Source organism: Oenanthe melanoleuca, chromosome 26 (assembly GCF_029582105.1).
Source record: "Oenanthe melanoleuca isolate GR-GAL-2019-014 chromosome 26, OMel1.0, whole genome shotgun sequence".
Classification (NCBI taxonomy): domain Eukaryota; kingdom Metazoa; phylum Chordata; class Aves; order Passeriformes; family Muscicapidae; genus Oenanthe; species Oenanthe melanoleuca.
In genome coordinates this window covers 2,174,400-2,202,346 of record NC_079359.1, presented here as the reverse complement: position 1 = coordinate 2,202,346, position 27,947 = coordinate 2,174,400, and the positions used below count along the sequence as shown (strand labels likewise).

Here is a 27,947-nt window from a genome sequence, read left to right as displayed (position 1 = left end):
CAGGCTCGGGTTGCTGGAGCAGGGGGGGGTGGGGGGGATGTTCCAGGTCCCACTGCTGGGGGTGGGCAGCAGGGAGGTGTTGGAGGGGCTGAACCCCCCCTTTGGGACCGAGGATCCCCCCAAAATCTCGGTGTGGGGTTGGGGTCACAGAGCAGCCCCTGGGAGGGTGGAGACCGCACATTTCCTCGTGTGGATGGGGCAGAAATGGGGGCTGGGAATGGTGTGGGGGGTTTGGCTCCGTTGCTTCTTCTCTTTAAACAAAAGAAACTGAAGAAAAAATTCCTACTTGGGGTCAGTTTGATGACTGTGCATTCAAAACACCCAAGCAGAGGCTCCCAGGTTCTCCTGTCTGTGCTGGCAGGAGCCCCAGACCGTGCTGGAAGTTCCCTGCTCCATCCCCGGGGATTTTGGGTGCTGGAAGGTGATTTTGGGTGCTGCCAGGGGGGGATTTTCACACCCGGGGCACGGTGGGTGCTGTCCCCAGGGGCCAAAATCCTCAGGGTGGCCGTGGGGAAGAAATCCAGCTCAACCCAACCCCTCCAAATCTGCTTTTCCAAAACACCTTTGGAGGATGCTGAGGCTCAGGGCGCCGCACCAGGGAGTGTCCCCACGCCTTGAGGTGGCCGTGGGGGCTCTGGGGACAGCAGGTGGCCCTGTGCAGCCAGCTGGGGATGGGTGGCAGAGGGCGGCTCAGGAGCTGCAGCCCTTCCTGCCGGGATCGGGCAGCAGCAGCAGGTGGCTGCTGCTGTAAACAGGCTGGGGCTGCTGCTGCTGCGCCCCAGGGCCGCTTGTGCAAGCGGGGCGGGGATCTGGCTGCGAGCTCCTGGGGCTCCCGCACCCCGGCGGGAGAATTCCCGGCTGGATCCAGCCTTGGGAGCGCAGGGATGTGAGAAAAACAGAGCTGCCCAGCACGGAGAGGTCACAGACGGGCATGTCCCCTCGGATGTGTCACGGAGAGGTTTCACCCGCGCTCCCGGGTTTTCTTTTCCCGTGGATGATTCCCGGGATGATCCCTGAGCAGGACACGCCACCGGCCCCGCTCGCCCCTCGGGCTGGAGCAGCTCCCAGCCCAGCCTCGCCCGTGGTATGCGGCCATCCCAGTTTGGGGCTGAGCCTGAAGAACTGGGAAAAACAGGGCAGGGTTGTGTCCCGCGGCAGGAAGGGCGGGAAGTCCTTCCACACAAGGAAGTCCCGCGGTGGCACGAGGAAGCCGCGCAGTGGTGGCACGGCGTGGCCACCAGCAGCCACCGCGTCCCCAGGGGGTCGAGAGTCCCCACAGGATGGCACCGGGCACGCTGTGGTGACACTGCAGTGAAAGGGGACATTTCCCACGGCCACAGGTGCCCCAGCAGCGCGCTGAGCCCCTCCCACCTGGTTTTTTTTGGGGTTAAACCCCGCATTATTCGCTTCTCCCACACGGTTCATTCCCCCGTGCCCATGTGCCCGGTGCCCACCCGGTGCCCAGTCCCCTTCCCAAAGCTCAAATCCCGCTCCCACCGCCCCGGGAGCTCAACCACACCTGAAGCACCACCCCAAAGCAGCGAGAGGCTCCACCCTGGGCTGGCACCAGCACGGGGGAGGGCAGGACTGGCGACAAGGGCTCGGGCAGCGCTGCTGTCGCTGTCGCTGTCGCTGTCGCTGTCGCTGTCGCTGGCGTGGCCCGGGAGCAGCGGGAGTGGCGTGAGAGGCAGCGCGGCCGGGGGTGTGCGGGGTGTTTATATAGGAAGGAGCCGAGCTGCAGGTTCGGGTTTCAGCCCTCGCTTATCGGCCGGGCTGTTCCTGCCACCGGAGCTTTTCCCGTCCTTTCCCCGCCAGCCCCGGGCTCTTCTCCTCGGTCCTGCCCCTCCGCCCTGCCCGCGGCAGCACCTGGAGCAGGTAACCGAGCTCCGTCCTCACTGCCCCGCCTCGGTGGGGTTAAAAACGGGCTTGAGGGGATGGAGGGACAGGGATGGAGGTGCTGGAGGGGTTTGAGCTGCGCTGGGGGAGCTGCAGGTCGGGTTTGGAGCAGCCCCGGGTGTCACAGCACGGGCAGGTGGCACGGCGGGCACGGGCCTGGCCACGCTCTGCCAGGGGTTAATTCCTGCTGGAGCTCCAGGGAAGGTGTGGCAGCAGGATACGGCTGGCAGGGCCGGGAGCAGGGCAGAGGCGGCTGGTGCCCGGCTGGGGGGGTCCCTGCCCGGCTGGGGGGGTCCCTGCCTGGCTGGGGGGTTCCTGCCCAGCTTGGGGGGTTCCTGCCCAGCTCAGGGGGTTCCTGCTCAGCTCAGGGGGTTCCTGCCCGGCTCAGGGGGTCCCTGCCTGGCTGGGGGGTTCCTGCCCAGCTTGGGGGGTTCCTGCCCGGCTTGGGGGTTCCTGCCCAGCTTGGGGGGTCCCTGCCTGGCTCAGGGGGTTCCTGCCCGGCTCAGGGGGTTCCTGCCTGGCTTGGGGGTTCCTGCCCAGCTTGGGGGGTCCCTGCCTGGCTCAGGGGGTTCCTGCCCGGCTCAGGGGGTTCCTGCCCAGCTTGGGGGGTTCCTGCCCAGCTCAGGGGGTCCCTGCCTGGCTGGGGGGTTCCTGCCCAGCTTGGGGGGTTCCTGCTCAGCTCAGGAGGTTCCTGCCCAGCTCAGGGGGTTCCTGCCCGGCTTGGGGGTTCCTGCCCAGCTCAGGGGGGTTCCTGCTCAGCTCAGGAGGTTCCTGCCCGGCTCAGGGGGTTCCTGCCCGGCTCAGGGGGTTCCTGCCCAGCTCAGGGTGTTCCTGCCCGGCTCAGGAGGTTCCTGCCCGGCTCAGGAGTTTCCTGCCCAGCTTGGGGGGGTTCCTGCCCAGCTCAGGAGGTTCCTGCCCGGCTCAGGGGGTTCCTGCCCAGCTCAGGGGGTTCCTGCCCGGCTCAGGGGGTTCCTGCCCAGCTCAGGGGGGTCTCCCTGTGCCACTGAAGCCTGCGGGAGCAGCCCTGAGGGATTCTCCTGGAGATTCCAACTAAAATCTCCTGGAAGTGCTGCTTCAAATCACCCTGCTCTGTCTCCTGCTTCATTCTCGTTAAAGGGGTGTTTGAGGAAAAGCTCTTTTGGAGTCACCCTTCCCTGTGGGCTCTGTCACGCTTCCCAGGGTTTTTCCTGGAGCCTGGAAAAGCTCCTTCCCCCCTCCAAATCCCAGTGGCAGGTGCGCCAGCCCCTGTTTGGCAGCATTTTGTGGGTGTGCTGGGTTTGGAGCATTTCCTGTCCTGCTGTGGGCTGTGGGATGGCTGAGGTAGATAATTCATGTATTCCTGTCCTGCTGTGGGATGTGGGATAGCTGTGGTGGGATTCCCTGTCCTGATGTGGGATGTGGGATTTGGGATGGCTCTGGTGGATCATTCCCATCCTGCTGTGGGATGTGGGATGGCTGTGGTGGATCATTCCTGTCCTGCTGTGGGATGTGGGATAACTGTGGTGGGATTCCCTGTCCTGATGTGGGATGTGGGATTTGGGATTGCTGTGGTGGGTTTCCCTGTCCTGCTATGGAATGGCTGTGGTGGGATTCCCCTGGCCTGCTGTGGGATTTGGGATTGCTGTGGTTTCTATCCCATGGCTCCCAGCCATCCATGGGATGCCCAGGAGCTGGGGATGAACTCTCCAGCACTGGCAGGGGGCAGGTTTGGGGCTGAGCTCAGTCCTGGCTCCATCCTGCTCCATTCCTTGAGCTCACTCCATCCTGCTGGGACAGGAAAAGGTGAGAGGGGAGAAGGCACCGGGGCAGGCTGAGGGCTTGGATGGCTTTTCCCTGCTTTCCCAAGGAGCTGAGATTTGGGATCACATCCTCTCGATTCCTGGTGGCTCCTGGCTCAGTCTGGGTTGGGGGACACCAGTTCCAATTGCATGGAACAGCATCCCTGACACAAACCCAGGGAAAATGGGAGGCATGGAGCCACAGGCAGTTGCTGGAGGGATCCCTCAGCTCCACGGTGCCAGCTGCTCTTCCCTGAGAGCCCCATCCCTGAGAGCCCCGTCCCTGAGAGCCCCATCCCTGAGAGCTCCATCCCTGAGAGCCCCGTCCCTGAGAGCTCCATCCCTGAGAGCTCCATCCCTGAGAGCTCCATCCCTGAGAGCTCCATCCCTGAGAGCCCCATCCCTGAGAGCTCCATCCCTCAGAGCTCCATCCCTGAGAGCTCCATCCCTGAGAGCTCCATCCCTGAGAGCTCCATCCATCAGTGCTCCATCCCTGAGAGTTCCATCCCTGAGAGCTCCATCCCTGAGAGCTCCATCCCTGAGAGCCCCATCCCTGAGAGCTCCATCCCTCAGAGCTCCATCCCTGAGAGCTCCATCCCTGAGAGCTCCATCCCTGAGAGCTCCATCCATCAGTGCTCCATCCCTGAGAGCTCCATCCCTGAGAGCTCCATCCATCAGTGCCCCATCCCTGAGAGCCCCGTCCCTGAGAGCCCCGTCCCTGAGAGCCCCATCCCTGAGAGCTCCATCCCTGAGAGCCCCATCCCTGAGAGCCCCGTCCCTGAGAGCCCCATCCCTGAGAGCTCCATCCCTGAGAGCCCCGTCCCTGAGAGCTCCATCCCTGAGAGCTTCATCCATCAGTGCTCCATCCCTGAGAGCCCCGTCCCTGAGAGCTCCATCCCTGAGAGCCCCATCCCTGAGAGCCCCGTCCCTGAGAGCCCCATCCCTGAGAGCTCCATCCCTCAGAGCTCCATCCCTGAGAGCCCCATCCCTGAGAGCCCCATCCCTGAGAGCTCCATCCCTCAGAGCTCCATCCCTGAGAGCTCCATCCCTGAGAGCTCCATCCCTGAGAGCTCCATCCATCAGTGCTCCATCCCTGAGAGTTCCATCCCTGAGAGCCCCATCCCTGAGAGCTCCATCCCTGAGAGCCCCATCCCTGAGAGCCCCGTCCCTGAGAGCCCCATCCCTGAGAGCTCCATCCCTCAGAGCTCCATCCCTGAGAGCCCCATCCCTGAGAGCTCCATCCCTGAGAGCTCCATCCCTGAGAGCTCCATCCCTGAGAGCCCCATCCCTGAGAGCTCCATCCCTGAGAGATCCATCCCTGAGAGCCCCATCCCTGAGAGCTCCATCCCTGAGAGCTCCATCCCTCAGAGATCCATCCCTGAGAGCTCCATCCATCAGTGCTCCATCCCTGAGAGCTCCATCCCTGAGAGCTCCATCCATCAGTGCTCCATCCCTGAGAGCCCCGTCCCTGAGAGCTCCATCCCTGAGAGCCCCATCCCTGAGAGCTCCATCCCTGAGAGCCCCATCCCTGAGAGCTCCATCCCTGAGAGCCCCATCCCTGAGAGTCCCATCCCTGAGAGCCCCATCCCTGAGAGCTCCATCCCTCAGAGATCCATCCCTGAGAGCCCCATCCCTCAGAGATCCATCCCTGAGAGCTCCATCCATCAGTGCTCCATCCCTGAGAGCCCCATCCCTGAGAGCCCCATCCCTGAGAGCTCCATCCCTGAGAGCTCCATCCCTGAGAGCCCCGTCCCTGAGAGCTGTGCCCTGTGGAAACACGGAACAAGCCTCTGGCTCTTCCTGGGGCCAAGCAAACCAGTTCCAATTCCTCGGTCTGTTCCAGTTCCTCAGTTCAGCTCCTTGGTCCTGGCTACCTGTGACATCCTTGGAGGGATCCCGTGACATTTTTGGGAGGGATCCTGTGAGCATTCCATGGCGGGGATGGGGGGGGGGAGGGAATCCTGTGACATCCTTGGAGGGATCCTTGGAGGGATGTGACATTTTTGGCAGGGATCCTGTGACACCTTTGGAGGGATCTGTGACACCCTTGGAGGGATCCCGTGACATTTTTTGGGAGGGATTCTGTGACACTTTTGGAGGGATCCTGTGATATTTTTGGGAGGGATCCTGTGACATTTTTGGACAGCATTCCAAGAGGGAATCCTCTGACCATCCCGAGCTGCTCCGCTGCTGCCAAAGGCAGCGCCGGGGGCTCTCTCCAGCCCGGCTCCAGCCCGGCTCAGCCATCCCGTCCTTCCAGCTTCCCTCCCCGGATCCCGAGGCTGCTCCTCCCCCGGGGCGGAGGGAGACGGGGCCGCACTCGCTTGTGAGGTAGAAGGAAGGGGGAGCTGACAGCGGGCTCCTGCGGCCTGGAGCTGTCCCGATTTCCAACTGGAAGCATCCCACGGTGCCTGAGCCTCACCCAGGGCGAGAGCTCGCCCTGCAGAGCCCGGCCCGGCCCTGCGCTGCGGAGGTGGCGCTGGGACGGGGACAAGCGACAGGGCCGGGGCTGCTTGGTGACACAGAGGTGTGTCCTGTCCCCGCGCCTCCTGCGACACTCCCAGGGTTTGGCTGGGTGTGTGCGAGGGGGGTTCGGCTCCCTCTGTTTTTCCTCCAGCAGATTTTTGGCTTTCCCCCCGCAGCTGCTCCCCGGGGCTGCTCCGGGCTTGGGGCGCTAACGAGGACGCGGTTGGGAGCTGGGAATGAGCTGTGATTCACCGGGAAGCCGCTCCCGGCCGTGCCAGGCACACCAGGGTGTGGTGGTGACATTAAACCAGGGTTGTCGCATCCGAGGACGGCAGAGGGAAAGGCTGTGACTCCCCCCGGGATGTCCCAAGGGATGGCACCGCTTCAGAGCCAGAGGAAATCTTGGCAAAGGCTGCGGGTTCTGAGATTTGAGATCCCCTCATCCTGGGATTTGGGGAGTGCTGAGTGCGGTTTTTTTAGATCGTTTTGCTTAGGGCAAACCTGATTTGTGGGATCTTTGTCTCTTTTCTATACAGAGTTTGGTGAGGTGGGCACGTGCCCATTTTTTTTGGCGAGGCTGGGGCTGCCGTGGCATCCATGAGTGCCAGGCTTGGCTCCACCGTGGCTCTTCCCAGGCACTCGGGAACGCTTTTGGCCTCTCCTCACATTTCCTGGCACCCAGGCCGCCACCCCGGGCCGGTCCCGGGGCCGTGGGATGTGGCACAGATGGATTTGGGGCCGGAGAGGCACCAGGGCCAGCCCGGGGCCGGCGCTGCTCCCGTCCTTGGAGCTGTTTGGTGCCGAGCCCTTGCGCAACCCGCGCGGTTGTGTCACCGCGGGTGACAGGCTGTTCCCAGCCCCGGCAAGGTGCGGGATCTGATCTAAAAAAGGAGAATTTCCCCATTCACACCCAGCCCGACCCAGCGAGTGGCGTGTGGCACAGCACCAGCAAGGCAACTGGGACGCTCGGGGAGGTGACAAGCTGCCCACGGTGACAAGTTTGCTGTGTCACTGGAGCAGAGCCGCTGCTGCCCCGCCATCCCGGCCTTGGGACCGTGCCTGGGATCCATAAATCTCCCCCTGGCACCTTCCCAGCCTCCCGCTCCGGCAGGTGTGGGGCTCCGCGGGGCCGGCTATGCCAGGAATGTGCCGAATGTGTCGGGGCTTGACTGCGGGAGGTCGGGGCGCGGGGTTGGGATGAATCACGGGAGGCCTGGCAGAGCTGCAGCTCCCGGGCTGGGGCAGAGCCAGCGCTGCCCAACCCCCTGATCCAGAGCCTCCAAACCCCGCCGGGAAATGGGATCCCGAGGCGGCAGCACGGATGTGGGAGCTGCCGCTGCCTGTGCCCATCTTGGGTGCCGTGTTTGTGGTTTTGGTTTGGATTTTTTGGTTTTTTTTTTGTTTTTTTTTTTTTTTTTTGACTGTGAGAGATCCGGCAGCGGAAAATTGGGGAATTTATCCAAAAACCGTCAAAAGGCTCTGCAGGGAGTGGCACAACCTGATGGAGCCCAGGCTGGGGCTCAGCCTGCGGCCCATCCCGGTGGGCTGGAGCGGGAATTGCAGCTCCTGGATTTGCAGAGCCTCAGGAATCACTGCTGGGAGCAGGGGGATGCTTCGAATTCGGGGTGTTCGCGAGGAGTTTGTGGGGAATGGGAATTCCCAAAGCTGTGCCCATTCCACAGCATCTCACGGACACAGGGATCCAAACCGAGCCCCACATCGGACACGGGGATCCAAACCGAGCCCCACATCGGACATGGGGAGCCAAACCGAGCCCCACATCTGCAGCCCTTATCAGCTGCCGTGCCTGGCTCGCTCCTCTGCGCGGTTTTGTGGCCTTTTAGTGGGATTTGAGCGTGATTGAAACCATCCCGCGGCCGGGCTGGCTGCAGCCCGCGGGGTGGTGCCGTGCAGATGTTTGTCCAAGGCTGTTTGTGATCATTCCAGCCCGGACGCCCCCGGCGCTGCAGCTGGGGCTGGACAAGGGTGAAATTGCCGGGGTGGCCGTGTCGGGAAGCGGGAGCTGGGCGGTGGTGGCGGTGCTGTGAGTACCTGAGAGCCGTGAGACATGGGACAGGGTGAGGGACAGGGCTGAGGGACAGGCGTGGGGACTCGGTGTGTTTCTGGGGACAAGCTGAGGGGAGCTGGCGTGGGATGCTCCTGGGGGCTGGTGGCGACAGAACGCAGGGTCCCCAGGTGCCACCGCAGCGCGGGGCTGTGCAGGGACAGCGCGGGGAGCCGGCGCAGCCCGGGGTTAATCATTCAACCCCTCGGCAGGTTGGGTAACGCGGCCAGCAGCACGGCGGGGGCGGGGGGAGGTGACAGGGACATCTGTCCACCCTTCGCAGGGCTCCGGCGCAGGGACAGCGCTCGTGCTCCTCCTCCAGCCCCCTCTCCATGGGGATGCAGGTGCTGATCCCCGCAGCGTGGCATGGCGGGTGGGGAGGGGACAGGGACACTGTGACAGCACCGTGTGGCCGCTGAGCGGGAGCCGAGCTGGCCCCCGGCACGGCTGAGGGAGCCAAGAGCCGCAGCTGGGTTGTAAACACGCCGGGATAAAGTTACAGCCATCGATGTTCCTTGGAAAAGCTGCGGGGAAAGGGAGAGGGAGCTCCGGGAGCGCCGAGCTGCGATCCTGGCTGGGCTGGAGGGAGCGGCCCCTGCCCCTCCGAGCCGCTCCTGGCGGGGCTCAGCCCCCCAGGACCACCCTGGGGACAGCAGAGATCCCGCCAGGATGTGACAATTCAGATGTGACAATTCAGATGTGACAATTTGGATGTGGCAGCCCGGCGACACGCGGGGCTGCTCCCAGCGCTCGTGTCCCGGGGACATGGGTGGGGGGACACTGCAGGGGTGGCTGCGGGGCCCTGGGGGTGCGGGACCCCTTGGATCCCTTTTTCCTGCCCGGCCGGTTGTCCTGCGGTGACATCGCCGTGTCACGGTGCCATTAAAGGCAGGGATGGCTCCTGGCGCTCCGCCCGGAGCCGAGGGGGTTAAGCTGGCGGCAGCTGCGGCGGCTGTTAATGATTGATACCAATGACGGTCTCCATGGGCTTGGAAGGGAAATCATCCGCCCCGGCCGGCTGCGGGAGAGCCACCGGCTCGGCGAGTGGCGCAGCGGGCGGAGGGGACGCGCGGTGACACCGGTGAGTGTGAGCGTGTGTGTGAGCGCGGCGCTGTGACAGAGCCTGGACCTGTCACACGGAGCCTGGACGTGTCACACGGAGCGTGGTTGTGGCACACAGAGCGAGGCTGTGGCACACAGAGCGAGGTTGTGGCACACAGAGCCCGCCCATGGCACTCGTGGGCCATTGTCTGTGGCCAGTGCCACCGCGAGCAGCCGGTGTCCCGGGGGTGGTGACAAGCAGAGCTGGCAGGAGCAGCGCTCCAGGCACGGTGCCATCGGGGTCTGGGTGGGATTATGGAGCTGCACAGCTCGGGCAGGTGCCGGGGATTTGTCCCTGCAGGATTTTCACAGCGCCGGTGCCGTAATCCCCCGACCTGACCTGGCTGGGGAGGGGCTGGGGCTGCTTTGGTGCCAGGGATTGCTCGGGACGGGTATTCCTGGCCCTGGAAGTGGCTTCCTGAGGAGCTTAGGGAGAGTTCAAACCTTCCCGGGGTGAGGCCAGGTAACAGCTTGGAGGTTGTGTGGGGTATGGTGGCACTGGGTGGGAATGGTGGCTCTGAGTGGCAATGGTGGCCCTTAATGGAAATGATGGCACTGAGTGGCAGTGGTGGCTCTGGGTGGGAATGGTGGCACTGGATGGGAATAGTGGTTCTGCGTGGCAATGGTGGCTCTGGATGAGAATGGTGGCTCCAGGCAGGAATGGTGGCACTGGGTGGAAATGGTGACTCCAGGGGGGAATGGTGGACCTGGATGAGAATGGTGGCTCCTGCTGGCCATTGTGGCTCCGAGTGGCAATGGTGGCACTGGATGGGAATGGTGGCTCCATGTGGGAACGGTGGCTCTGAGTGGCAATGGTGACACTGGATGGGAATGGTGGCTCCATGCGGGAGTGGTGACACTGGATGAGAATGGTGGCACTGGGTGGCAATGGTGGCTCTGGGAGCCCGGTAATCCCGTGCACAAGAGACTGGGCTCTGTCCCCACGAGGGGACAATGGAGCACACCAGAGCTGCCAGGACATGGGCTGTCACCGCTCTGCCCTGAGGGCTGTCACCCTCCCCAAATGTCCCCACGGGTCAGGATGCTGCTGCCGCGCCTGCTCCCACCCCCCGGCAGCAGCGGCAGCAGCAGCAGCAGCGATTTTGGCCGGCAGCCCCGCGGGCCGTGCTGGGATGGAGCCGGGGTTTCCAGGGAGATAAAACACAAACTCCCGGTGCTTTTTTTGTGCTTTTTGTGCTGCTCCCCGACCCCAGCTGGCGCGGCAGCGGGGGACTCGCCCTCCCACCTCCGCCGGCCCCGCTGGCTGCCAGCAGCCGCTTTGTTCTCTGGAAATCCCCGCTCCATCCCACCGGGACCTTCTCCCGCTGTCCCTCCCCGCGCCCCCCACAGCCGGGATGTCCCCGTGTGACGCCGCTGATGTCACACGTGGGCCGTGGGTGCTCGGGAGCTGCCGGGCCGCCCTGCCTGAGGACTTTGCCCGGCTGGGCAGGGCTGGCAGCACAGCCCGGCTGCTTCCCGGGGATCCAGCCCAGCCCTCGCCTCCGCCTTCCCTCCCTGCAAGGCTCCCACGGGAAACTCGGGGCTGATAGCGAGCTGGCGGCCAGAGCCTCCTGCAGGAGAGGGTGGGGCATCGAGGTTTGAGGATGGTGTTTGGGGTCTGAGTGGCCCTGGGATAGTGTTTGGGGTCTGGGGATCCTGGACTGGTGTTGGGGGTTTGGATGGTGTTTGGGGTCTAGGTGGCCCTGGGGTGATTTTTGGGGTCTGGGGAGTCCTAGGATGGTGTTTGGGGTCTGGGGGCTGCCAGCCCCCATGGCCAGGTGACCCCACTCAAAGCCCCGAGGTGCTTTGGGGATGGCTCAGGGAGCAGCCAGGGGAGGAGGTGACATTGGGGACATGGCTGCAGGCACAGCCCTGCACAGGCCATTGCTGCTGCTGCTGCTGCTGCTGCTGCAGCGACTTGTGAGTGTGGCCAGCGGTGACAGGCGGGATGTGACAGCAGCGGGAAGGGCGGCTCGGCCACCACAGCCCTGATTTTGGCAAGGCTGGCCCTGCCTGGGCACGGTGCTGGCAGCAGACAGGGACAGTGTCACAGGGCTGAGGTGGCAGTGGGGACGTGGCACTTGGACTGGCACTGTCCCTTCTGGGGTGGCTTCACAGCAGCACCAGCACAGACAAAGGCAGGGGACAACATCAGCTCCTTGCTGCTCCCTGTCCCCATCCTCTGGGGTGGCACTGAGGTGGGGACACAGGCACAGGAGTGGGATTTGTTATCTGGGAGTGGGATTCGTTCTCCAGGAGTGGGATTCGTTCTCCAGGAGTGGGATTCGTTCTCCAGCAGGGCTGTGCTGCCCCTGACCCCCAGCCCTGATGGACGCTGGCTGGAGTTGCTGGCTCAGCTGGATGGAGGGGCCGGGATTAGGGCTGGGCTGGGATTGTGGAGCAGGTCCATGCTGGGAGCAGCAGGATCTGCCAGGAGCTCCTCAGGGATGAGGAGGGACCCTCAGTGTGTGGCTCCACACTTGCATTTTGAGTGCCCACAAACCACTTTCTTTATTCCCATTTATTTATCGTGCTGCAAATCCGCTGGCACTGGGATTGGATGTAGGGCTGGGGGGGTTTCCTTGCTGTTCTCCATCTCGTTGTTTCTCTTCCCTGCAGCCTTTCCTGCCCTCTCCCAGGGAATTCCTACAAGTCCAGCTGGGCAGGGCAGCAGCTGGGATGAGCCCGTGTGGAGATGCTGGAGCAGCCGAGCTGCTGCCACCCATCCCTGCCAGACCCTCCCAGTAAAATGAATTCCATTTAATTTTTTAATCCCTATGGATTAAAAAATGCTGCCCAGCATGATGGACCCAGAGTGCAGAGCATCCCTGTTTTTTTTTTTTAGTGCGTTATAATCAATTTTTTCCCACCCTGGGCTCCTCAGCAGTTTGTCCTTGCTGCTCCAAGGGTGAATTGTCCCTGGTGGGGACTGTGGGTGACAGGGTGACCCCGAGTCCCCTCCCATGGGTGCTGAGCACTGCAATTCCCAGGGAGAGCAGGATTTGTGAGGGATGCAGCTCAGGAGGAGAGGGAGAGGTGAAGAAAGGGCTGGAAAAATACGGGAGGGAGGGAGGAGGGAGGGAGGCCAACGTGTGGGGCGTGTTTGGCTGGTGGCCACACAAGTCCCATCTCTGGAATCCAGGAACATGGAAAACCTTTGGATGAGGGAATTTTATGGCCTTTGTGGGGGGGAGTTTGGCTGCCTTCACCCCCATCCCTGCCCTGTCCCACCCCCACTCCCCCATCTCTGCCCTCCCTGAGCTGTGGGGGTCCCTGCCGGAGCTGGGATGGGGACAGAGTGTGACAGTGACTCTGGGGGTCTTTGGGGACAAGAGGTGGCACTCAGAGTGTGACAGTGACTCTGGGGGTCCTTGGGGACAGGGGGTGACACTCACACAGTGCTGGTGGCTCTGGGGGTCCTTGGGGACCTGCCCCAGCCATGGTTTGTGGTTTGAAGAGCTGGAAAGCCACAACATCAACAGGCTGAGGGAGGGGACAGGGGGACAGGGGACTGTCACCCGGCTCCCAACAGACTTTGGGGAAGAACAGCAGTGTTGGAAGTTTTATTCCTCAATGATCTCATTTATTCCCTTCTCTTGCTCCGTGTCCCTTTGGAAAAGCCCTCAGAGGCTCCGAGGGGTTTCTCTGGTGTTTGTCTCGAGGACAGGCAGCGACTTTCCCCCCTCAGCCCTGCCGGGAGCTCAGGGGGAGCTGTCGGCACCCATGGATCAGCCACGGATCATGGACCAGCCACGGCTGTGCCGTGTCCCTGCCTGTCACCAGGGATGGTGACAGAGCCTGGCTGTGCCAGGACCAGCTCTGGGCTGGCAAACCCGACCTGAGCCCAGCTCAACAGCCCCCGAGCCTGGCACAGCCCCTGTGACACCAAACTGGGGTGACAGACCCCAACACTGAGCCTCCTGTGGCTCCTTCCCTGCTCCTGCCACACTGTCCCCAGATTGCTGTCCCCAAAAGCGGCCACAGCCTCCCCTGGCAGGTCCCTTCCTGCCGTGGTGGCAGTGCCACCGAGCGAGCGCTGGCGTTGTCACCGAGCAGGGCTGGCACTCGCCGCGGCCGTTGGGGGACCTTGGCCCGGATCCTGGGCTGGTGGTGATGGAGGAGCGGGTGAGTCACTGTGCTGGGGACTGGGGACAGGAGGGGACAGGAGGGGACAGGAGGGGACAGCAGCACGGGGCGTTTGCCCCAGTTCAGACCCTGGCGTGAGGCCGGTGCTGCCCGTGGCACTGTGGTGGTGTTTGTCCATGGATGTGCCTCACCCCATGGCCTAAAAAGGAGGATTTGGTTGGTTTGGATTTGTTATAGTTTGGATTTTGTTTGGGTTCAGATTTGGTTCAGTTTGGTTTTGTTTGGGTTCAGGTTTGGTTCACTTTGGATTCGGTTCAGTCTGGATTCAGTTTGGTCTGGATTTAGTTAAGTTTGAATTTTGTTTGGGTTTGGATTTGGTTGGCTTCAGTTTGAATTTGATTTTGATTTGGTTTGGGTTCAGTTTCGATTTAGCTTAGTTTGGATTTAGTTTAGTTTGGATTTGGTTTGGTTTGGATTCAGTTTAGTTTGGACTCAGTTTCATCCATGCCATGGCGTTGGCCCATTGTTCAATTTGGATTTGATTTCGGTTTGGATTTAGTTTGGTTCAGTTTGGATTTAGCTTAGTTTGGATTTAGTTTAGTTTGGATTTAGTTTGGTTTGGATTTAGCTTAGTTTGGATTTAGTTTGGTTTGGATTCGGTTTAGTTTGGGTTTGGTTTGAGTTTGGATTTGGTTCAGTTTGGATTTAGTTTGGTCTGGATTTGATTTAGTTTGGACTCAGTTTAGTTTGGACTCAGTTTCATCCATGCCACAGTGTTGGCCCGTTCTGGGATGGGCTGGGACCGCTGGTGCCTTCCAGAGGGCAGGGGGACATCCCTGAGCTGGTTGCTGATCTCACCCCACACGGTGCAATTCGGGATTTTGGCAGAGTCCCACGGTGCTCCCGGGTTTTTCCAGAGCGGGGCCGTGCCGGGATGGAGCCTCCCCGTGCTCCGCTTCCTTCTTTGGAGCTTTCTTGGAAATGTCAGACAGATTCCTTCCCTCCCTCCCTCACTCCCTCCTTCCCGAGGGTTTCCTGGCCACCCTGAGGGCTTGGGATTCTCTTCCCAAAATCCAGGCAGAGCCCAAATCCTGCTGCTCCCTGCTCCCAACCTGTGAAGGGCTTCCCGGGATTTTTTTGGGGGTGCTGGTGCCCTGTGGGGTCTGTCTCCATCTCCCCCCCCGTTTGGTGCTTGTGTCCATCCTGGTCCCCGGGATTTCCTCCCGGTGTCACCTGGGGAAGGAACAGCCGCGGGGAGGAGGGGACACACCCGGGGATGGTTTTGGAACACCCCGGGATAGTTTGGGGACACCCCTGGATGGTTTGGGGACACCCAGGAATGGTTTGGGGACACCTGGGGATGGTTTGGGGACACCCAGGAATGGTTTGGGGACACCTGGGGATGGTTGGGGACACCCAGGAATGGTTTGGGGACACACAGGGATGATTTGGGAACAGTCAGAGATGGTTTGGGGACACCCAAGGATGGTTTGGGGACACCCAGGGATGGTTTTGGGGACACAAGCAGGGATAGCTTAGAGACACTCAGGAATGGTCTTGAGGACACCCAGGGATGTTCTGAAGACACACAGGGATGGTTTGGGGACACACCCAGAAATGTTTTGGGGACATCCAGGGATGTTTCGGGGACACAAGCAGGGGGAAGGGACGCAGCCGCTGAATCCAGGGCAGTGACAGCGCTCACTCAGCTCAGCGCGGCCGCTTCCCTCGCCGTGCCGCCCGCCCTCCCCGCTGCCCTGCCGGGCTGGGGGCTCCCGGGAACTCCTCCCAGCCCCTCTGAGCCCCCCCAAACCCCTCCCGAGCCCCCCGTGCCGCCCTTCCCCTGCCAGCAGCATCTCCCCGGCTCCGCACCTGGGCTGGGGGAGGCGGCTGTGCCGCGCTGCCCTTCGCCTCTCCTCTGCGGGGACGCGAGCGGGAGCTGTTTGTCCCCGCTGTCGCCTTCCCCGCCGGCTGCCGCACGCCGGGGCTGCCCAACCCCGCCGCTCCCGGAGCCAGCGGAGCCCCCCGGGACCCTCCCGGAGCCCCCCGGAGCTCCGGCACCGCCAATGCCACCGGCGCGGGGCACGGCAGGGACTGGCACGGCTGGCACCGAGCCCGAGCCCACCGCCCGCGTCCCCCTGCCCGCTCGGGGGTGGCCCGCGCTGTCCCCGGGCAGGGCTCTGGTGGCCCGGGCAGGGCTCTGGTGGCCCCGGCAGGGCGCTGGTGGCCCCGGGCAGGGCGCTGGTGGCCTCCGGCCATGCCGGGAGCCGGGGGCGGGCGCTGAGCCGCCCCCCCGGGAGGGACCATGCTGAAGTTTCGGGCGGACCGGAGGGTGAGGTAGGAGCCCCCAAAGATCCGGGGGGGCCCCGGGGGAGCCCGCGGGGAGCCGGCGGTGCGGGACCCTCGGGCCGGGCAGTGGCTGCTGCATTGCAGTGCTCGGGAGGCGATGGGCACTGGCGAGTTCGTGGAGCGGGGTCAGCCCCGAGCGGCTGCCGGGAGGTTTGCGGCTCTTCCCGGCGGCGGGGGGTGAGGGCAGGGTGGGGTGGGGGGAGGAAGCGCGGTGGGAGCCAGGAGGAGCCGAGGGAGCTGCAAAATGGGGGTGTCCTGCTGGGGGGAGAGCAAGGCTGCGGGGACAGGGACCTGCGGCCGGCAGGGATGGAGGGGGGGACACCCAGAGTGGGGTTCAGGGATGGGGGGGGGACACCCAGAGTGGGGTTCAGGGATGGGGGGAACACCCAGTGTGGGGTCCAGGGATGGAGGAGGGAACACCCAGAGTGGGGTCCAGGGATGGGGGGAACACCCAGAGTGGGGTTCAGGGATGGGGGTGACACCCATTGTGAGGTCCAGGGTTGGGGGGAACACCCAGCATGGAGTTCAGGGATTGAAGGGACACCCAGAGTGGGGTTCAGGGATGGGGGGACACTCAGAGTGGTGTTCAGGGGTGGGGGGACACCCAGTGTGGGGTTGAGGGATGAGGGGAACACCCAGAGTGGGGTTCAGGGATTGAAGGGACACCCAGAGTGGGGTTCAGGGATGGGGGGACACCCAGAGTGGGGTCCAGACAAGCTGGTGGGTGCTGGCAGCGCCCACTCCCACACCTGGCGCTTTCGGGGTGCTGCTCTCTCAGCATTTCGCCCTCCCCGTGCGTCAGCGTCACTGTGGGGCTGGGAGCTGCCCCAGTTCCCGGGATTTGAACCCCTCTGGAGGCACTGCCGGGGTGACAAAACCACCCGAGCGCGGCTCCAGCCCTGGGGCAGAGCCCCCTCGGCTGTGCTGGAGCGTGGGGTGGGCACTGAGGGGGTTCGGAGAGCGAACCCCCCCGACTGTGGGGTGCACACACATCCCCCAGGTTTCTGTGGTGCTCAGGGAGGGGATCAGAAACCTGGGAGGAGACAGGGTGGGACTCCAAGGGGCGGCAACTCAGCAGCAGCAGCACTTTTTGGGCTGTCAGGAGTTGATGGGATGGGATGGGATGGGATGGGATGGGATGGGATGGGATGGGATGGGATGGGATGGGATGGGATGGGATGGGATGGGATGGGATGGGATGGGATGGGATGGGATGGGATGGGGTGATCTTGGCAGCGGTGTTTTCTTGCTCCAACTTCCCCTGTTTTGCTGACAGGCAGGAGGAGTTTGTGGCACAGGGGTTGGCTCTGTGTCCCAGTGCCCAGTTGGTTTGGGAAGGAGGGAATGGGATCTGGTGTGAAATTCCTGGGATGGAGCCCTGAACCTTGTCCTTTCCCCCTGAGCACCCCGGGAAGCAGCAGGGAGGGGGTTCTGGTGTTGCCTGGCAGTGCCATCTCTGTGGGACGGGGCAGGGACGTGGCACAGGTGCCAGCTGAGCCTGGGACAGCCCTGTCACACCACAGCTGGCACTGCCAGGGATCCCTTCAGCTGCACCCAGGGAGTGCCAGGGAGGCAGCAACAGCTTGTGCTGGGAATCCTGGGCTGGTATTTGGGGTCTGGGGATCCTGGACTGCTGTTTGGGGTCTGAGGTGCCCTAGGATGGTGTTTGGGGTCTGAGGTGCCCTAGGATGGTGTTTGGGGTATGGGTTACCCTGGACTGGTGTTTGGGGTCTGAAGTGCCCTAGGATGGTGTTTGGGGTCTGAAGTTCCTTAGGATGGTGTTTGGGGTCTGAGAGATCCTAGGATGATGTTTGGGGTCCGGGGTGCCCTGGGATGGTGTTTGGGGTCTGAGGTGCCCTAGGATTGTGTTTGGGGTATGGGTTACCATGGACTGGTGTTTGGGGTCTGCAGGGTCCTAAGATGGTGTTTGGGGTCTGGGGGCTGCCAGCCCCCATGGCCAGGTGACCCCACTCAAAGCCCCGAGGTGCTTTGGGGATGGCTCCGGGAGCAGCCAGGGGAGGAGGTGACATTGGGGACATGGCTGCAGGCACAGCCCTGCACAGGCCATTGCTGCTGCTGCTGCTGCTGCTGCTGCAGCGACTTGTGAGTGTGGCCAGCGGTGACAGGCGGGATGTGACAGCAGCGGGAAGGGCGGCTCGGCCACCACAGCCCTGATTTTGGCAAGGCTGGCCCTGCCTGGGCACTTCCTGAGAAATGCCAATGAGATCTTGGAGTGTCTGGGGAAGGGGCTGGGGGGGCTCAGCCTGGAGAAAAGGGGGCTTGGGGGGACCCTCTGACTCTCCCGGACAGGAGGGGACAACCGGGGGGGGTCAGGCTCTGCTCGCTGTCCCTGGGAGTGTCCTGTTCGGGGGGTGTGGCACTTGGGGACACCGTTTGGTGCTGCTGAGTTGATGGCTCGGCTTGGTGATCTTGGAGGGTTTTCCAGCCTTAAATATTCCGTGATTCTAGAATGCCCTGGAGGATCCTGAGCATGGGATTAGTGGGGTGCTCAGGATTAGTGGGGATACCAGCCCCAGTGCCAACCCTGGGACCAACAGAGCAGCAAACTTGGTGCCAGGGGGGCTCCATGGTGCCAAAGGGACTTTGTGAGGGACTCTGTGGGGCACATGGGGACTCCTAACACCCACCCCGTCTGTCCCCACAGCCACAATGAAAGGCGGAACACCTTCCTGCACCCAGTGACGGGCCAGGTCCCCGAGGACACCTCAAGGCTTGACCTGCCCAAGTAGGTCACCCCCAATCCCCTGGGTGCCCAGGGCTGTGGATGGCGGGGGCACAGACCCGCTGATCCCCCTCTCTGGTGTCACAGACAGAGCTCGGACATGTCCAGCAAGGCGAGCAGCAAGCGGCCGGCCACCGTCCCCAGCGAGCCCCCCCACCACGCCATGGTGGCCGAGGTGCCCCCAGAGCGCCCTGGAGGCCGGGTGAGTGCCCAGGGCGGTGTGGCACCGCTGTCACCAGCTCAGACAGGGATTCAGGGACCCCAGCCCGGGCACTGAGCCTCTCCTCTTGCCCCTGCAGGCTCCGCGCTCCTCCCGCAAGGGCATCGCCTTCGGGAAGCGCTCCAACTCCATGAAGAGGAACCCCAACGCCGCTGTCACCAAGAGTGGGTGGCTCTACAAGCAGGTACCCCCCTGTGCCACCCCTTCCCGGCCCCACAGAGCCCCAGAACTGCTCTCACTGCCCCTCTCTCGCAGGCCAGCTCGGGGGTGAAGCAGTGGAACAAGCGCTGGTTCGTGCTGGTGGATCGCTGCCTCTTCTACTACAAAGGTACGGCCACCCCCAGTGCCACCAGCACAAAGTCCCGGGCTCTCTCCGTGCTCCACGCCGGTGTTTGCAGTGCCCAGGGGTTAATCCCGAGGTTTCCCCGCCTCCCTGGCAGCTCCCGGGCTCGGCCCGGGGCCGGCATCAATAATTGAGGAGGTTGTTTGTGAGCCAGGCAGAGCTGCGGGAGCAGCAACAGGCAGGGAGCCGATCCCACAGGTGGGACGGAGCCCGGGGCACGGGGGGGCTGTGGGGGGTCCCTCCGTGGGTGTAACCCCAGGATCCGCCCCACAGACGAGAAGGAGGAGAACATCCTGGGCAGCATCCCCCTGCTCAGCTTCCGCGTGGCCGCCGTGCAGCCCTCGGACAACATCAGCAGGAAGCACACGTTCAAGGTCAGTGACTGCCGGGGCTTGAGGGGACAGGGTGGCACTGGGGTGGCACTGGGATGGCACTGGGGTGGCGCTGGGGTGGTGCTGGGATGGCGCTGGGGTGGCGCTGGGGGTGCTGGCAGGGTCCCTGCTGCTCTGGTGGCTTTCTTGGTGGTGGCGCATGGAGCACGCTGGGGTGATCCCCGTGGATGGGATCTGCATCTGCTGGGGAAGCGGGGACAGGGCAGTGTCCCCAAGGTCACCACACCCCTCTGCAGGGTCTGGTGGGTCTCTCCCTGCCCTGCTTTCCCCTCTCCATGGCTGCTGCTCCCTCCCGGAGCCGCACACGGAGCTGTCCCCAGTTCCAGCCCTGGCTTAGCTGCTTGACTGGCAAGTGTCACCGAGAGGGGACAGCCTGCCACCGCTGGGGCTGCAGAGGGGAGCAGGGAGAGGTGACAGCAGCTGCTGCTTCTCCACATCCACTCCTGGCAGGGTCTGAGCTTCCCTGGCACTTTTTGGCATTGCTGGGCACCTTTGGCATCACCGGGCACCTTCCCCAGCCCAGCTGCTCGTGGTCATGGGTCACTGTGACACTGATCCCAGTGTGCCCTCCCCATGTCCAGAGCCAGTGCTGGGGTCCCCACAGGGCACTCCCAGTCTAAGGGAGGGATTTGTGTAGCTGTCCCTCCTTAAACCTGAATTTAGGCTCAGCTGAGTGGGGTTTAGTGGGGGAGAGATGGCAATGGGTCACACATGGGGTCTGCCCTGTACCTGTGCCCATGCTGGTGTCACCTTCTGCAGGGAAGTGACATGGGGGTGTTCAGGGAATGGTTTGGATAATCCTTAGAGAGCTGGGAAGGGTTTGGAGAGTCATGAGGGAGCTGGGGAAGGGTTTAGATAATCCTGAGGGGAAGGGGAAGGGGCTCAGCCTGGAGAAAAGGAGGCTCAGGGGGAATTTCTGGCTCTGCACAACTCCCTGACAGGAGGGGACAGCCGGGGGGGATTTGGGATCTCATCCCAGGGAACAGGGGAAGGAGGAGAGGGAACAGCCTCAGGCTGGGCCAGGGTGGAGCTGGAGAGGCTCAGGGTGGAATTTCCTCATGGAAAGGGTTGGCAGGGGCTGCCCAGGGAGGTTTGGAGTGCCCAGCCCTGGAGGTGGCACCAGGAGGTGACACTGAGTGCTCAGGGTGGGGATTGGGCACAGTTGGGATTTGATGATCCAGGAGGGATCCCATGGATCCCATTGATGATCCCAGAGGGATTTTCCAGTCTCAGTATTCCGTGATTCTGTGAAATCCCTGCTGCCTGACGCTGGTGGGGGAAACCTCACTGAGCTGCTGCCCACACGCTGAGCTCGGCTTTGTGAGGACAGTTTTGTGCAGGGAAGGGCAGAGAGGTTCCCACTCCCCTCCCACTGACCCCGTGTCTGTGTTTCCTCCTCCTCCTCCTCCTCCGAGGATGCCGGGACAGGAGGGGTTTCTCGGTGCCACCCACCACGCCAGCACCCCGCCAGCACCTAGGTACCTTCTTGTGTTTCTGCTGCATGCAGAGGCTGAGGGACCCCCGGGCTCGCTCTGCTCCCCTCCTCCCAATGATCCCAGGGATGGATCCCTGTGATTGCACCTCCTCCCCTGCCTGCAGAGCTTCCAGAAATGCATGGGGGGCTCAGGAGGTGACCCCAGCTGGGCACGGTGGCTGCATGCTCTGGGGAGGATGGAAACTCAAGGGAGGGGTTCCATCAGACCTCATTTTTCTGGTTTAGTTAGTTTTTTATTTTTATTTTTAAAGAGATTGGACCCTTGAAATTCTTTCAGGAGGAAAACTCTGATTCCTCCCTTTTCTTCCTCCTTGCTTTGCCCCATTCCTTTTCCACGGGGGGAAGGTGGAAGCTTCAAAAGGCCCTCAAATAAAGGCCCTCAAATAAAGGCCCTCAAATAAAGGCCCTCAAATAAAGGCCCTCAAATAAAGGCTCCTTCCAGCACGTTCTGGGTGGAGAACAGGCACCAACATCGTGGATCAAAACTGAACCTTTTCCACCCAAAATATTTCCTGGGCTCAGAAACCACCTTCCCCCTCCCCCTGCATGGATGATGCTACTGCTCTTGCAGTAGCCACCTTTGCCACCCAATATTGGGGTCCAGCTCCCTTTGGGGAGCTCCTTTTGGGGTGGGGGAGTGCTGCTCCCAAAAAACCCTTGTGAGTGACTCCCAGGGGGATAAAACCCCGCTGTGAGGCGCCTGCAGAGCTCTGCTGCCGCGCAGGAGGGGAGCTGGGAGCAGCAGGAGGGGTGCCAGGCTGGAAGCGGAGCTCTCACCGCCGTGCCCGTGTCTCTCCCCCCGTTCTGTGCCCCACAGGTGACCGTGTGCTGGCTGGAGGAGCTGCCGGCGCGTAACGGGCGGTCCCTGTCTCCCCAGGCCGAGCACGCCGGCATCCGCACCTACTTCTTCAGCGCCGAGAACACGGAGGAGCAGGAATCCTGGATCCAGGCCATGGGCGAGGCCGCCCGCGTGCAGATCCCCCCGACGCAGAGGTGAGAGCCGCGCCAGCGCTCTGCCCGCGGGGCACCGGCTGTCCTGGCTCCACGGGACATTTGGGGGTGAGAGGGACAGTTGGGAGTCCAGGGACATTTGGGGGTCCAGGGACATTTGGGGGTGAGAGGGACAGTTGGGAGTCCAGGGACATTTGGGGGTGAGAGGGACATTTAGCGGTCCAGGGACATCTGGGGGTGAGAGGGACAGTTGGGGGTGTGAGGGACACTCTGGAGAAAGGGCTAGGGACATTTGGGGGTCCAGGGACATTTGGAAGCTTGAGGGACACTTGGAAAAGGGGCCCAGTGACTTTTGGGGATGTGAGGGACATTTGGGGGTGTGAGGAACACTCTGGAGAAAGGGCTAGGGTCATTTGGGGGTGTGAGGGACGTTTGGGGGTGTTAGAGACATTTGGGCATGAGGAAGATTTGGGGTGTGAGGGACACTGTGGAGAAGGGGCCCAGGGACATTTGGGGGTGTGAAGGACAGTCTGGAGAAAGGGCTAGGGACATTTGGGGGCATGAGAGACATTTGGGGTGTGAAGGACACTCTGGAGAAGGGCCCAGGAACATTTTGGGGCCCAGGAACATTTGGGGTGTGAGGGACATCTGGGGATGTGAGGGATACCCTGGAGAAGGGTCCCAGGGACATTTGGGGGTGTGAGGGACATTTAGCGGTCCAGGGACATTTGGGGTGTGAGGGACACTCTGGAGAAAGGGCCCAGGGACATCTGGGGGTGTGAAGGACAGTTGGGGATGTTAGGGACATTTGGGGGCATGAGGGACATTTGGGGTGTGTAGGACACTCTGGAGAAAGGGCCCAGGGACATTTGGGAGTGTGAGGGACAGTTGGGGATGTTAGGGACATTTGGGGGCATGAGGGACATTTGGGGTGTGTAGGACACTCTGGAGAAAGGGCCCAGGGACATTTGGGAGTGTGAGGGACAGTCTGGAGAAGGGCCCAGGAACATTTTGGGGCCCAGGAACATTTGGGGTGTGAGGGACATTTGGGGGTGTGAGGGATACCCTGGAGAAGGGTCCCAGGGACATTTGGTGATGTGAGGGACACTCTGCAGAAGGGAGCTGGGTGACCTCACAAGGCTCAGGGAGGGACAGGGGCATCACCAGCCACCCCAGGGGCACTGCCAGGCGTTGGTGACCCCCCTGTGGTGTCTCAGGCACTCGGAGAAGCCGGACTCGGAGAACATCCCGCCCAGCAAACACCACCACCACCACCAGCACTGCAACGCCGCCCACCGCGAGCACGGCAAGGCCGAGCCCGACGCCAAGGCCCGCGGGGAGGGCGACGGCCGCGGCTCGGAGAAGATGGAGCGGAAGCCGTCGGAGCGGCCGGACGGCAAGAAGGAGCCTCTGGCCAAAGCCAACGGGCTGGCCGGGCAGGAGCCGCCCTCGGAGCCGGGCAGCCCCTACCCCGAGGGGCCGCGGGCGCCGGCGAGCGCCGAGCGGCCGGCACAGCCCAACGGGTGGCCGTACCCCTCGCCCAGCCGGCCCGGCAGCACCGCCTTCCCCCCGGGGGGTGACGGCGACAGCGGGGTCCCCCAGCGCCGGGGGGTCCCCCCCAGGTCCCACCCCGAGAAGGTGGCTCAGCGCAAGAGCTCCATGACGCAGCTGCAGCAGTGGGTGAACTCCCGCCGCGCCACTGCGCCCCCCGAGGAGCTGCGCAGGTGAGGGAGGCGCTGGTTCCTCTTGGGAGTGTTCTGCCCCTTCCCGGTGCTTTGTGGCCTCCTGGGGGTGAGAAATTCTCGTTTTCCTCTTGTTTATTTGTTTTTCTCCCAGCTCAGAGCTGGGTGTGGGACACCCCAAAAAGGCAGGGAGTGTGGGTTGTAAAGGGAGAGGGAGGCCAGGATGGGGAAGCCACCACGGGATTGTTTAGAGGAGAGATACAAGGACGGGAAGCCACCAGAGGATCTTTGGGATGAGGGATGCCAGGACAGGAAGCCACCTCAGTGACCCTGCAGGAGGGATATGAAGAGAGGAGCCACCATGAGATCCCAGAGAGGAATTCCGTGCAGGAAGCTCCCATGGAGCCCCTGGCAGGAGGAATCCCACAAGCATGGCAGCACAAACGCCACCCTCCCAGATTTCCCTCTGCCCAAACCACCTCCCCTCGCGCTGTCCTTGCCCACCGCCCTCACCTCTGTCTCCCCCCGTGCAGCCCCAGCAGGTTTTACCCCGTGTCCCGCCGCGTGCCCGACTATTACTCGCCCTACTCGCCGCAGTACCCCGAGGAGTACCAGTACTACCCGCCGGGCGTGCGCCCCGACAGCATCTGCTCCATGCCCGCCTTCGAGCGCGTCAGCCCCGCCTGGGCGCTGGAGGACAAGCGCCACTCCTTCCGCAACGGGGGCCCCTTCCACGCCGCCTTCGGCCGCCAGGACGTGCCGCTGTGGCTGCCGGCGCCCGCCAGGCCGCCCAGCTACCTGGACGAGGTGGACGCGGCCTCGGGCTCGCTGCGGAGGATGTCGCTGCAGCCGCGCTCGCGCTCGGTGCCGCGCTCGCCCAGCCAGGGCTCCTACGGCCAGGGCCGGGTTTACTCGCCCGTGCGCTCGCCCAGCGCCCGCTTCGAGCGGCTGCCGCCCCGCGGGGATGAGATTTACGCCGACCCCGCCACCTTCGTGATGCGCAGGTCCATCAGCTCGCCCAAGGTGGGCACCTGAGGGGCGGGGAGGGGAGGTGGGGCAGGGGTGTGGCCGTGACACCTCTGTGTTCGTGGGCTGGCATCAAAGTGACACCGAGCAGAGGGTGGGTTTGGGATCCCTGTAGCCAGCCTGCTGAGATTCCCTGGTAGTGTTTGTGGGATGGGATGGGATGGGATGGGATGGGATGGGATGGGATGGGATGGGATGGGATGGGATGGGATGGGATGGGATAGGATGGGTTTGGATGTGATGGGATGGAATGCGATGGGATGGAATGCGATGGGCTTGAATGGAATCCATGAGATGGGATCCATGGGATGGGTTGGGATCCATGGGATGGGATCCATGGAATGAGATCCATGGGATGGGATCCATGGGATGGGATCCACGGGATGGGTTGGGATCCATGGGATGGGATCCATGGAATGAGATCCATGGGATGGGATCCATGGGATGGGATCCATGGGATGGGATCCATGGAATGAGATCCATGGGATGGGATCCATGGAATGAGATCCATGGAATGAGATCCATGGGATGGGATCCATGGGATGGGATCCATGGGATGGGATGTGGTGCTCAGAGCCACCCCAGGTGTGCTCCAAGCAGGGAGCACTGATGCCCCTGCCCCTCTCCTGTGCTTTCTCCTCCTGTCCGTGTCCCTGATTTCGGGGTGGGGTCCCCTCTCTCCGCAGTATGATTACCTGGGTGACAGGCGGCCCGTCCCGGCCGGGGTGTACCCGTACCCCTTCCCAGCGTCCCCCACCATCCATGACAAGATGGTACGTACCCGCTGTCCCCTGGGGGTGACCCTGTGACTTGAGGGGGCACAGACCCTCCCTGGGGACATGGGGTGGTTTGGGGGGCCTCACTCCAGTGGCAGCAGTGCCCTCCAGGGGCAGAGTCAGAGCTGGGCCTTCCACTGGTGTCTCCGGTCCCTGCCGGCCATTCCCAAAGGAAATCCGTGTGGGAAGGGCCCTCTGCAGCAATGGGACACCCTCAGACCCCCAGGGTCCTTCCTAGTGCTCCCCAAACCTCTCCTGCTCTGCTTCCTCACATCTGGCCACAGCTGCTTTGTTCTCCTGCCTCGTGTCCCCTCCTGGAACTGGGGATGACACCAGGAGGTCCCCGCAGATCCCAAAACCCTGGCACGGGACCGCCAGAGGAGGGAGAAATCTGAATTTCACCACAGCCCACCCATGCCGCCCATCCATCCCCGCAGCTGGAGGCAGGGTCTCCCAGGAAAAAAAAAAAGAATGAAAACAAGAAAAATAAAAAAATAAGAAAAATAAGAAAGCAGCTGCCCAGGGCCCTTAGGGCACATTCCCGGCAGCATTCCCAACCCGGGAATTCCATAGGCTCCCCCCTAACCGCTTTGCTTCTTCTTTTATGTGTTTTGCTGCTCGTTTCTTGCCTGCTGGCTCCTGGTAGGATGAACTTTTAGACCTTCAGTTGCAAAGAAACCTAGAATATTTGGACCAGCAGGTAGGCGGAGCTGGCTGCCAGCCTCACCTCACCGGCTGCTTCTCGTCCCCGCCGCGTGTCCCTGTCCCCTGCTGCCATCCATCCTCACCCCTCCTGCCATCCCAGCAGCATCCCAGCAGCATCCCAGCAGCACCAGTTTGTCTTTTTTTTGGTTTTGCTTCTTCCATCCTCCGCATCCGTAGCGCCGCTCATCGCTCGGCGGAAAAGTCCCACCCCAAACCGAAGCAGCGCCTCTGTTTTTTGGGGGGAGTTTTGGGGGTTTTGGGGCGGATTCCAACATTTCTGGGAGTTTGGGGTGTTGTCCTGGAGCTCAGGGGGTGCAGAGGGTCTGCAACCCCCCCCCCAGGTTGGTGCTGGACACCTGCATGGTGTCCCCAGGGTGTCCCCTGTGCCAGGGGTGGCAGGTGACAGTGGGGACAGTGGTCATGGTGATGTGGTGGCACCTCGGGGTTGAAAGGTTTGGTGCAGGTGGGCCCAAAACCCAGCAGCAACTCAGGCGGTTTTGGAGGAAAATCTTGATTTTGAATGGGGTTTTTTGGAGGATCACCAGGGTTTTTGGAGGAAAACCTTGGGGGAAAAGCTTGGAGGAAAACCATGATTTTGCCAGGAATTTTTAGAGGAAAACCCTGATTTTTCCAGTGGTTTCTGGAGGAAACCCTGATTTTAACAGGGTTTTTAGAGGAAAACCCTAATTTTGCCAGGGGGTCTTGGAGGAAACAACCTTGGCTGTGCCAGGGGTTTTTTGAGGAAAACCTTGGAGGAAAAACATGATTCTACCAGGGTTTTTGGAGGAAAACTTTGGAGGAAAAGCATGATTTTGTTTGGGGTTTTTAGAGGAAAACCCTGATTTTACCAGTGATTTTTGGAGGAAAATCTTGGAGGAAAACCCTGATTTTGCCAGGGGTTTTTGGAGGAAAATCCTGATTTTGCCAGGGTTTTTTTTTTTTTTTTTTTATGAAAACCTTGGAGGAAAACCATGATTTTGTGTGGGGTTTTGTAGGAAAACCCTGACTTTGCCAGGGCTTTTTGGAGGAAAATCCTGGTTTTGCCTGGGGTTTTTTGAGGAAAACCTTGGAGGAAAATCCTGATTTTGCCGGGATTTTTTTTTTTCTGAGGAAAACCTTAGAGGAAAACCATGATTTTTTTGTGGGGTTTTTAGAGAAAAGCCCTGACTTTACCAGCGTTTTTTGAGGGGAAAACTGCAGTGACTTCATGGCAGGAGCGTGGGGAGGGGGATCAGCTGGGAGAGCCGCAGGGATGTGTCCAGGCAGCCACAGCCTGGGCCAGGCTGGCACGGAGGGAGCTGCTCCTGGGCTGGATCCCATTTGGCTGCAAATCCCCCGTGGCCAGGATCTGTGTCCGCCCTGGAGCGGGGCCAGGAGCTCTCTCTGCAATAAAAGCTCCCTGCGCTCTCTCAGAGCTCTGCAGCCTCTCTGTGGCTCCTTAAAACGCTGCCTAAAAAGGTTTTGGCATCTCCTCCTCCTCCTCTTCCTGCGGCCTCTGGAGAGGCTGATTTGGAGTGATGCTGTCAAGGGCCTCTCTTCAAACATCCTCCTGCTCTGTTTTCTCTCTCCTTCCCCCACTGCAGCCCCAGCAGGGTTTGGGTCCTGGTTTGGTGACAAAGTGTTGTCACCCTTTGGATTTCAGCGGTGCCAGGGCGTCCCTGGAGTGCCCAGCTCAGGGCTGAGGGCTCTGGGAGGAGCTGGCTTGGAGCTCCGGTGCTTGAGTGGCTTTGTCACCTGGCACTGAGGTGCCACAGCCAGATGGGGACAGTTCTGTCCCCGTGGAGTGGCACAGAGCTGCCCAAACTGTGCCTGTCACCAGGGATGTGCCACTCCCGGTGCCACCTGGAAAAGGGGACGCTGCTGTCCCCAATCC

At 62.1% G+C, this 27,947-nt stretch overlaps 1 protein-coding gene across 10 annotated transcripts in view; it reads left to right on the top strand.

The window, feature by feature from the left end:
* The window catches only part of PLEKHA6 (pleckstrin homology domain containing A6), a 54,028-nt gene that overhangs the window by 12,742 nt on the left and 13,339 nt on the right, over window positions 1-27,947 (top strand). For 4 of the 10 annotated variants that reach the window (XM_056511388.1, XM_056511390.1, XM_056511387.1 and 1 more), the window contains exons 4-13: window positions 18,407-18,487; window positions 18,572-18,686; window positions 18,784-18,888; window positions 18,960-19,032; window positions 19,321-19,421; window positions 21,752-21,927; window positions 23,103-23,609; window positions 24,101-24,590; window positions 25,280-25,366; window positions 26,016-26,069. In XM_056511388.1, coding sequence (XP_056367363.1) covers window positions 18,407-18,487; window positions 18,572-18,686; window positions 18,784-18,888; window positions 18,960-19,032; window positions 19,321-19,421; window positions 21,752-21,927; window positions 23,103-23,609; window positions 24,101-24,590; window positions 25,280-25,366; window positions 26,016-26,069 — 1,789 coding nt within the window. Of the gene's footprint in view, window positions 1-9,187; window positions 9,287-13,412; window positions 13,432-18,406; window positions 18,488-18,571; window positions 18,687-18,783; window positions 18,889-18,959; window positions 19,033-19,320; window positions 19,422-21,751; window positions 21,928-23,102; window positions 23,610-24,100; window positions 24,591-25,279; window positions 25,367-26,015; window positions 26,070-27,947 lie in introns of those variants that run through there. The other 6 variants (XM_056511386.1, XM_056511393.1, XM_056511385.1 and 3 more) reach the window with 4 other exon arrangements.